The following is an 11,754-nucleotide window of genomic DNA, read 5'->3' as shown; positions in this document are numbered from 1 at the left end:
GCCGTCGCCGTTGCAGTACAGCCGGATGGGCACGTCCACCTCCTCGCCGTTGGGCACGCACACGCCGCGCGCCACCACCAGCGACGTGCTCTCCGCGCCCGACAGCGTCTCGGGGAAGGCCGCGCCGTTCAGCACCACGGCCGGGCACTTCCTGTAGAACACCCGCACGGCGATGAGCGACATGCAGGCGCCGTAGTCCTGGAAGGCCAGGTAGAAGCCCTTGCGCGACACGGGCCCGAAGCTGCGCACTTCGCTGTTGATCTTCATGATGCGCCCGCCCAGGTCCACCTGGGAGAAGCTCTCGTCGGCCGCGATGGTGTCCACCTTGGTCCAGGGGTTCTCCATCCAGGGCGGCGAGGTGCGCGTGGCCGCGTCGGCGTCCGACTCGTAGAAGTACAGGTTGAAGGTCTCCTTGCAGGAGCCCGGCACGTTGGGGATGGAGCCGCAGTCGCGCACCGAGAACTTCATCTGCACGTGGATGCGCTGGGCGCCGCGCCGCCGGATGTGCTTGGTGCGCACCCAGTTGTTCTGGCTGCCGTCGAACACGTTGCACACCTGGTAGGTGCGGATGGTGGTCATGTGCTCGTCGTAGCCGCTCACCTCCTCCCACTGCGGGGGACGAGGCAGAGGGGGTTCAGGGGACGAGGCACAGAGGGTTAGGAGGAGAGGCACAGAGGGTTAGGAGGAGAGGCAGAGAGGGTTAGGAGGAGAGGCAGAGAGGGTTAGGAGGAGAGGCAGAGAGGGTTCAGGGGGACAAGGCAGAGGGCTGTGAGGGTCATTTCCCCCTCGCACCGAGCAAAGGCACACGCCTCGACCGTTAGGAGCTACGCTGTGTCTTTGAGATTGCGTCTTCATTATAACTTTGCTGTGTTTTGTAAGATGTGCAGGATAGTGGTGGTGGTGATTGACTAACAGCTGAAGAGGGACCGGGTTCAATCCCAATGCAGTCCAGACCTCGGCGTCCCTTAGCAGGAGCGCCTTACATTACTGTAAGTCGCTATGGATAGCGTCTGCTGAATGACTACATATTGAAAATAATAAAATAGATAAGATGCTAGTACTTAATGCTAGCAACTTTAGTTATAACGTTAGTGCCACTTACCGCCGAGTGGCTACCTCAGAAATGAGGTAGCCACTCATTTGGCAGTTGGATCAAAAAAGCCTTAAACTTAAAGTGAGTCAGAGTTCTTTGGAAAAGCTCATACAAATTAGTCCCACCCGATCTTTACATTCATCATTTATTGAAGGCGCATAAAGCCACCGACATGGCAGACCAAGACCTGCCGTGACATTTATGGGTCAAACCATCTCATGCGCTTGAATTATTGACCACTATTCCTCCCTTATAAGACGCCTTATATCATAAAATATAACAATAAACAATCATGAAATATGAGGGAAACAAAAGTGTCGCCGTCTAATGTTTAGACGTGAACCGCGACGGCGTTGTTGTCGTGTTGTTTGGCGTACCCCTGCCGATGGGTGGATGGTCCAGCCCAGCTCTGCAGTGGCGGTGGTCGAATCCATCAGTACTTCTGCAGGACAAACACAACATGGTGGAGGTCAATATTTGATGCTTCGACAACATGGAGTTGAGAGCCGAACCACCCCCTTCGTCTTCCATTCTATAAGGAGGCTGAACTAGACCTTTGGGCCATCGGAAGCAGCTGTTCTGGTTATTTACATGCGAGGCAGAAAAACACTGGTGGCCATAGACACATCATCCTGTCAACACCTGCATCATAAGGCTGGCTGAACCTCAGGCATATGAACATAGAGCAAAATGAATTTGCCAGGTATTTTGACAAGCTATTACTTCTGATTAGGGCTAAGGGTTAGGTTCTTATTTTAGTATTCATGTATAAATAATACGCACAGAAGCGCCAGATGAAGAGGAAGCTCTCTGGTACATTTTTGTTATTTTCGACACTTGACATTTGATAATATTAACCACAACAATCTTCCACTTCTCACAAGCTGTGGAAAGTGGAATATTGCCGAAATTATCCACCCACATCTGCGCACAAAGAGGTATTGTGTTGGTGTGTGTGTGTGTGTGTGTGTGTGTGTGTGTGTGTGTGTGTGTTTGTGTGTCTGTGTGTCTATCTATGCACACAAACACACAAACACACAGAAACATACACTAGAACACACACACCAACACCATGTTATGAACCATGTGAAGTGCAGAATTGTACCGTTTTCTATGGTCACTATGAGTTAGTATGGTCACTATGAGTTAGTATGGTCACTATGAGTTAGTATGGTCACTATGAGTGAGTATATTCACTAGTGTTAGTATGGTCACTAGTGTAAGTATGGTCACTAGTGTAGGTACAGTCACAAGTGGTTAGGGTGTTAGACTCTGACCGCCCTAATCCCAAACGGCACATAGATGACATGAAGCTGATCTTTAATGTCAATATAATGTGCATGGTGGCTCAGACCGAGCACAAAACAAGAACAGACATCGGCCACAGGTTTCCACAGACCAACACATGGCACAGGACATGGCTACACATAGCTACATAACATAACATGTAGACCACCAACACATACATAACATAACATGTAGACCACCAACACATACATAACATAACATATTGACCACCAACACATAGCTACATAACATAACATGTAGACCACCAACACATACATAACATAACATATTGACCACCAACACATAGCTACATAACATAACATGTAGACCACCAACACATACATAACATAACATATTGACCACCAACACATAGCTAGCTACATAACATAACATGTAGACCACCAACACATACATAACATAACATATTGACCACCAACACATAGCTACATAACATAACATGTAGACCACCAACACATAGCTACATAACATAACATGTAGACCACCAACACATACATAACATAACATATTGACCACCAACACATGGGTACATAACATGACATGCAGACCACCAACACATGGCGACACAACATGACATGTAGACCACCAACACATTGCTTTATAACATGACATGCAGACCACCAACACATGGCGACATAACATGACATGTAGACCACCAATGCATGGATACATGACACTACATATAGACAACGAATGCATGAGCCCGGCAAATACCCAGAAAATAGATATAACATTCTTGATTCAATCTATATATCATGGTATCCTGGGGGCGGAGCAGCTCCTTAAGGAACCGACCAATGACTAATGAGCTAAAGGAACCAATGACCTGTCATTTGGGGAGGAGCTACTAACCTTCACACAGAACAGGACGTAAAACTATTAGTGTTGGGCGTGTGCATGGATGTGCTCAGTAAAAGCATGCATAGGTTCAACGACCACAGTAGAGGATTTATAAACAGGTGATTACGTTATGAATAAATTGACACCATTTCCAAAGTTTTTATATCGTCAAACATATACACCGATACCGATATATCTGTCATAGGCCACTATCGGCCGATAATAATAATATAATAATAATAATCAGTTGGGCTCTAGGCTACATTACATTAGATGGAGACCACCAACACAGGGATTACATTTTTTATTTTATTTCTGCCAAACAAAACATTCCATAGCCTCTCCAGACTGGCACGATCCATAGGGAAACAACGTAATGGTCCATAAATACCTCAACTGCCAAGAAACTATTTTGAAATACTACAATAGTTTCACGTGGTTTCACTTCCATTTTCTCGTGTTCCTGCGTCGTATTTTTTCTTGATCAGTGTGCTAGCCTTGACAAACATTTTTCCAGTTATATTTACTATAGTGACTTTTACGTTACGGGCATGACAGCAGTTTTGCCCTCCCAGACAGATGTATAGTAGACAAAAACAACATATGATACCAAAATCTGTTACCCCTAGTGAGCGCAACTTTGTACACACAAAACCACAGGATCTACAACAGCACCACATGGTTTGTAGTTGGAGAAGTTGTGCTCTGTGAGGTCAAATAATACCCAGTAGGATTTTATTGTGGTAAAGCAAATATTCTGGCGATGCAAACGGATTTGCATTACTTGGACTGTGACATAAAACTGCATTAACAATTGAACAGCTTTCACTTATGATCACTCCCCGGTTCTCAAATGGATATGGGCAAGCAGCCTGGAAGAGGAATCTATTTTGAGTTGGTGGCACTGCGGTTCACAGGAGGCCTCAATGGCAATCTATAACCAATTCAGTTGATGATTAAGCGCACACTAACACACACACACACACACACACACAATCTGATATATAGAGCATTATGTAAGCGTTATGGGTGATATATATATTTAATGTATAAAGATCGTTATGTATTTATGTATGTTTGTATGTTTGCATGCATGTATACATGAGTTTGTGCATGGAGCATATTGACAAAGAGAATAAAAGAGAGAGGGGGAGAGAGAGTTAGAGACAAAGAGAGAGCGAGAGAGAGAGAGAGAGAGAGAGATTGTTCTAGTGCTCTTCATGTTTCTATAGAAAGTAGGGCAAAGATGAGTTAAGCGCATGGAGGAGGAGGTCCAAAGCATGGTAATCCACACACACACACACACACACACACACACACACACACACACACACACACACACACACACACACACACACCCATACACAAACACACAATCAGCATGGACCTCCAGTGGGTTCATGTCATCGTTTGGCCTGACCTGTCCTGTTATGTTTGTCATGTCACTCTCAGGCTCTCTCCTGTTACTCTGTCATGTAACTCTGTCATGTTATTCTGTCCTGTTATGCTGTCCTGTTAACCTGTTACTCAGTCATGTCACTGTCATGTTAACCTGTCCTCTATCTCTGTCATGTCACTCTGTCATGTCACTCTGTCATGTATCTCTGTTCTGTATCTCAAGTCATGGTTTTCAGAAAAACATGCAACACTGGGCCTTAACTCGGTAGATTGAAATGAGAAAAGGGTAGTTTCATCTATGTCATTCCTCAAACTACTAACTGCTAACTACTACTACTATGCAGTTAATGCTCTGATAGACAAAGCAATGGTTCTAAGGTAGCATCCAGGCATCATGAATATAAGAAGACTGCTTCTGTTGCTCCGCTCCCAGTGAGATTCCACACGACAGTCTCACAGCTGCTCCCCTAAGTAGGAACAAGATGTCTCGCCGAGCCCACTGTCGGGAGAACACCACGGCTCTCGTCGCAGTGGAAGTTAACAGACGCACCAGGGAGCTAATGCTAACAGCGATGTGCATGCGCTGGTGTGGATAGTCATACGGTTGTGCGGGCAAGACACATTGAAATCAATAGGCGGTCCAATATTAACCATACAGCCTCCTTATGCTGTATGCTGTTTCACAGCAGCCAATGGACTCAATGAATGGGGCTCCAATACATCCCCAAACACCACACTGTAGGGACTGTTTCCATTTTCAGAGGGTGGGGCGGGAGGGTTCACAATTAATCATTTTGAACAAATGGGGACAATACAATATGTATTGTACAAATGCTATTTGGTGAACGCTTTTATCCAAAGCGTCTTACAACACCGTGAGCATAGGAGGCCCCAGTGGGGATCAAACCCCTAACCCTAGCTAGTGTTAGTGCCTTGCTCACACCAGTTGCGCTAGACAAGTCAGCCATCTTAAACCTGCACTATGTGAGTCTTCCCATTAGCAGCCCCTAGTGGCTAAAGTTGTAGCTATAACCGACGTCTGAAACGCTTGACGCTTCAAATCACGTCAATTATTACGTCATTTACTACGGAAACAGAGACAACGAAATAATGTGAGCGTGTCGTACAGCCAGGTAACACCAGAATGTTTTTCCCTCATTAAAACCGCAAAATGCTGTTGTCCTGGAAATGTCCAGGAAACCTGCATCCGATATGATGTAACATTATGCGAGCGTCCAGATTTTCCCACAAAGGGGGGGGGTTGGGGGATCTACCCCTGATTCCCAAGGATGGACCACAATAAAGCAATTGATACTGAAAAGTTCCCTATTTGGATTTACTATATTTAATTCTTGAGGACCTTTCTAGTTCAGAATAGTTTTAATGGAGTCAATAGCTGCAGTAGAAAAAAAGTTACAATAGCGCAGGTTTAAAAGGCATCCACCAAAAATGTTGTTTTTCTGATACATCACTGTATATTTAATGTTGACGTTACATCATGTTCTCTTTGCGCGGTTTTATATTATCCACAGTATCTATCATCATCCAAGATGGCTTCCAGCTGGTGCCAAGGACTCGTGTCCTGACGTTTTTGAGGCTTCGCATGAAAACTAGGTCACGGGAAGCTCCGAGGTCCATGGGATTTTTTTTGTCACTATACACCCAGGGTATAGACTACCACACACACAGCAGAGAGAGAGAGCGAGAGCGAGGGGGGGGGGGGGGGGGGGGGGGCGATAAAGGGTTGAGGGGGGATAGAGAGAGGGAGGAGGAGAGCGGGAAAGAGAGAATAGGAGAGAGGGGGAGAGGAAAAAGAGAGAGAGAGAAAGAGAGAGAGAGAGAGAGAGAGAGAGAGAGAGAGAGAGAGAGAGAGAGAGAGAACGAGAAAAGGAGAGAGGAGGGGAGAGGGGGAGACCAGGGAGAGAGGGGATCGGTGTCACAGTAAACATTGATTGGCACAGATAACAGGACCCCAGTGTTCAGGTCTAGGTCCGTCCCTCCCGGAACACACCCATTCTGATTTAGACCGGGGGGCAGTGAATACATCTGATTGAAGTGTGATTGAAGTGTGATTGCAGCTGCAACGGAGACATGCTAATGATATGCTCTCTAAATATCATTAGGCACCTGGCATCTCTTTGCCAGGTGCCTTTTGAAGGAGGGTCTAAAATGAAATGCAGCGAGATTTCGGTGTGAAATTTAATCGAGACTGTGAGTGTCTGAAATGAAAACACGAGAATGTATGGAATGAAATAAAGAGAATGACTACAATCAAATCAAGGGAGAGAATGTCTAAATATAAATCAGGAGAGTGTCTCAAATAAAACATACGAGTATACGAGTGCAAATCAATAGAGAGAGAGTGACCAAAATATAATCCAGAGCAAACTGGCTGTACCACACACAATAATCCAGTCAACGGGTCAGACTATAATATCCTAGATTGTGGGTGAGAGGAGAAGGACCTCATTGTCATCAGTTTTGGATTAGTAACCTGTCACTGTCACACAGAGAGGTGGCGTGGATGAAAAGCAAAACAATAGTGGACAAGAACGTGTAGAACGAACTGTTGCTGGAGCCATAGGGGGGGAGAACAAGGGAAGCATCTAATGCTCAAAAAAAGGAAGCGCTGATCTCTCTGCTAATCTACATTGACAGACATCTGTACGTCCTGGAACACTATGGAAGGCTTTCCTCTAAAGCAGGACTGTCGTTTTGAGTCTACTCCCCCCCCCCCCCCCCCCTTATATCAGCAATTGTATAATGCTGTGATTGTGTGGATTATGTCTGCTATTTTATAGTTCAGTAGTGCTGTCTTATAAAGGGTAGTACAGGCAAGGGGTAGTTTCACCCTTGCCTTGCCGTTAGAATGCCATTGTCCAGACAGAGTGTATAATATATTTGATCAATCTGAATACTTTGACTTTATTCTAATAGGTTTATAGGTAACACAAATGTTAGGTCAAGTAATCCATGGGATCCATGCTGTTTCATGCAAAGTGATTGCAAGCTGACTCAAGACCGAGCATAAAAATGCAAGTGGACTCACACAGAATGCTGCCTGGACAGCTAGGGGAGGGAGGGGGGGGGGGGGGATAAGGGTCAGGGGTGGATGGGGTCGGCATAGAGATAGGGCACCCGGGAGAGGAAAATGGGGCGCAACAGCCGGGCTGCCAGACCACCCATCCCTCCCTCCCCTGTAAGTCACATGACGGTTCTTCCAGAGCGGATAGACGACAGAGACCACGTGACCTTCCCCCAGTCCACCGAGGATCCTGAGTGGAATGCCAGAAGGGACTTTAGGTTGAATCCCTTTCCCTGTGTGAGTGAGCTAATGCGCGTGTGTCTTTGTGAGATGCGGCACATGCATGTGTCCACATGTGCATGTTGCACGGGACAAAGGGGGATGTTTTGAAGGGTTATCGCACAACATGAATATGAATGGTTAGGTGTGGGCTATGGGATATCCAATGAAAGATGTATACGTATAGAGGGGGGGTGTTGGTGGTGGTGAAGATGGCGATTCTAATGCTAGTGATGATGATGATGATGATGATGCTGATGATGCTGATTGTGGTGATGATGTTGGTGATGGAGTATGCATAAACAATAAGCTGGACTGGACAGACAACACAGAGGCCCTCTATAGGAAGAGTCAGAGCAGACTTTTCTTCCTCAGGAGGCTCAGGTCATTTGACGTGTGTGGCAGGCTACTAAAGATGTTCTACCGGTCTGTGGTAGCCAGCACACTGTTATTTGCTGGGGCGTGCCGGGGAGGAGGCTTCAAGGCTGGGGAGTCCAACAGACTCACCAGCTTCCTCACAAGCTGGTGAGGAAGGCTAGCTCTGTTGTGCGACTTGAACTGGACAGTCTGGAGGTAGTGGTGGAGAGGAGGATGAGGGACAAACTCGAGTCCATCTTGGGTAAGCCCTCCCATCCCCTCTATGCTGAGCTGTGGCAGATGGGGAGCACCTTTAGCCACAGATTCATTTCACCCAGGTGCAAGACAGAGCGCTTCAAGGGCTCCTTTGTGCCGGCGGCCATTAGGCTGTACAACAGTGTGTGATGTATGTGTGTGTGTATGCATATGCATGTGTGTGTGTTTTTGTATGTGTGTGTATATATGTGTATATGTATGTATGTATGTATGTATGTATGTATGTATGTGTGTGTGTGTGTGTGTGTGTGTGTATGTATGTATGTATGTGTATGTGTATCTATATATAGATTTATATACTGTATATATATATACACACACGTGTATATATGTATGTACGTGCAGATAGATATGTGTGTGTGTGTGTGTGTGTGTGTGTGTGTGTGTGTGTGTGTGTGTGTGTGTGTGTGTGTGTGTGTGTGTGTGTGTGTGTGTATGGCCACTTTTTCTTTTTCTTTGTTTACATTGCATCTTTTTTTACATTGCATTTCTGGAAATTAGCCACTTTATAATTTACACTTTATACTTTATACTTTGCACTTTTTATAATTTATAATTTATACTATTTATACCGTCTATTTTGTTTGCCCTATTTGTTGTTGTTTGTTCTGTTTGTCTTGTCTTCTCCTTACTTTAGCATTTTGTTTAGCATTTTCCCTTAGCGTCTACTTTTGTTTGTATTAGTACTTTGTATTCTTATTGTATTGTATATTATTTATTATCATCCTGTGTTTTTCTACTGCTGCTGGGCTATTGCAACAAACTAATTTCTCCTACGGGGGATTAATAAAGCTTTATCGTATGGTGGTGGTGATGGTGGTGATGACGGTGATGGTAGTGATGGTGGTGATAAAGTCGGTGATGATGGTGATGGTAGTGCTGATGATGGTGATGGTAGTGATGCTGATGATGGTGATGCTGATGTTGGGGATGGTGGTGATTTTAGTGCTGATGGTGGTGATGGTGATGGTGGTGCTGATGATGGTGATGGTGGTGATTGTGGTGATAGAGAGGCTGATGGTGTAGATGATGGTGATGGTGGTGATGGTGATGGTGGTGATGAGGATGGTGTTGATGATCATGGTGGTGTTGGTGGAGAAGATGGTCGTTTTGCTGATAATGGTGATAATGATGATGATGGTGGGGATGGTGATGATGATGATGATGGTGATGATGATGATGATGATGATGATGATGATGATGATGATGGTGGGGATGATGATGGCGGTGATGAAGGAGATAATGAAGGAGATAATGATGGCGGTGCTGGTATTTAAAAGGATACCCTAGCCTCAGTCCTCACGGGACAGATGTCAGATTAGCATACTGTGCATGACTAGGGGTGATGGGGGTGAGGGGGGGGTGGGGAGGGGAGGGGGGGTGTTGAACTGCTAAGTGGCCTCGCCACCTTGAAGTATTTAACCTGTACCTCTATTCACACAAGCCACAGTTTAGTCTCCATAGCAACAAATTTAGCGTATGAAGCACATTAAACAGCAGAGTGGAAATGCAGGAAGAAATTGGTTCCTGTATTTCCGGAAGTATGCGTGAGTTATGGATCTGTAAAGGGCTGCCGATTACCTCAGGGGAGAAACGGTAGTTCATGATGAATAAGATCATGAGCATTATTAAGACCACTAAGGCCCTGTCCCATTTCTCCCCCCTTAAAACTTCCACTTGGTTTGGAGTGCCCTCGGCAGTAAATCTTCCACTTTGTTTTAAGCCTGCATCGGGCCTCACTACGTTTTGAGGGTTGATTATAAGGGCAAAATAGCACTCCCCCTTGCTCCCTACAGTAATGGGACACCCTACCCCTACACGAGAATGCGCAAAATATAGGGTTAGGGCAAAAATCGAGGGTTAGGGGAGGTATTGGGACGGGGCTTTTGATAAACATTATAATTATTAACTTATCCCTCTATAAGTGGCTCTATACGTCGTTGCATTGTGTGATCTCTTGCAATATAGGGAAATTAAAGAGTGCAACAAGTTAAAGAGTCAATTATTGATTTATTTATGTTACTAACTATCCCATAACATGCTGCTTGCTTCAGAAGATGGCTCACTCTTGTTGCATGTGAATACATTAAGGTTGAATAGACTCTAAAGCTATTCTGATTAAAAGTCAACCATTTCTCTTGGACATTTACAGTAGTAATTCAAAGGGAGATTGAAGTGAAGTGAGTATGAGTATGTCAGTAACCCACTAATTGCAATGCAAGTGTATTTTGTCTGCTTGTACTCGAGTGACCTTTACAAAGCTAAAATATGATGTGTTTCACAATGACACGATACTGCTACTGGGGACTGGATACAACAAATAGTATCAGACAGAATCACGCTCTTAAAACGATGCCCGTGCGCACAGACAGACACACACACACACACACACACACACACACACACACACACACACACACACACACACACACACACACACACACACACACACACACACACACACACACACACTCTCTCTCTCTCTCTCTCTCTCTCTCTCTCTCTCTCTCTCTCTCTCTCTCTCAGACACACACACACACACACACACACACACACACACACACACACACACACACACACACACACACACACACACACACAGTTCTAATAGTTTTACAGTATTTGAAACAAAAACGTAATAGTAGGCCTAGATAGTTTGCCAGTGATCCAAAACGGTGACATTATCCTTTGAGGAGAAAATAAAGTTAGAGGCCTAGACTACTACTATCAATGTAGGCTATTAAGATGATGAATTCAATCAAGCAAGGAACGTAGAAAATATATCACCAGCTCCTGGAAATCATCCCATCATCATCACCACCATCAACATCACCATCATCATCGGCATCAGCATCATTATGAATTGTTTCGCAGATTTGATTTTTAATAGATTGTGTTGCAACTGGAGTCGCGATGTGCAAACGTTTGCAGTCGCCACCGCCACACGCCACATAATCTCTCTCTCCCTCTCTCCTTCCATCTTTTAAGAAATGCCTCGTAAAATACGGTAGACGGTACGGTTAGAATTGTTATCCAGGGTTTGCCCGGTATGGTGGTTGCGGATAGCGCCGGTGCTTGTTCATCCATGCTAAAAGTGATGCGAATAACATTAAAATACTTTCCTACCTTCCACAGCCAGTACCGCTGGAATTATCCATAAAAAAACCAGAACATCCATCAT

At 45.1% G+C, this 11,754-nt stretch overlaps 1 protein-coding gene across 1 annotated transcript in view; it reads right to left on the bottom strand.

Moving 5' to 3' along the window:
- Positions 1-11,754, bottom strand: part of ephb2a (eph receptor B2a) — a gene marked incomplete at both ends in the record, with an annotated part of 25,865 nt that extends 14,111 nt beyond the window's left edge. The window contains 3 exon segments of the mRNA XM_084479427.1: positions 1-609; positions 1,471-1,535; positions 11,700-11,754. The exon segment at positions 1-609 is cut by the window's left edge and continues 76 nt beyond it. Coding sequence (XP_084335553.1) covers positions 1-609; positions 1,471-1,535; positions 11,700-11,754 — 729 coding nt within the window.

Source organism: Micromesistius poutassou, assembly GCF_964030765.1.
Source record: "Micromesistius poutassou genome assembly, chromosome: 15".
In the NCBI taxonomy this organism is placed as follows: domain Eukaryota; kingdom Metazoa; phylum Chordata; class Actinopteri; order Gadiformes; family Gadidae; genus Micromesistius; species Micromesistius poutassou.
Note: the sequence above shows the minus strand (reverse complement) of the source record. Positions and strands in the feature narration are given on the sequence as shown.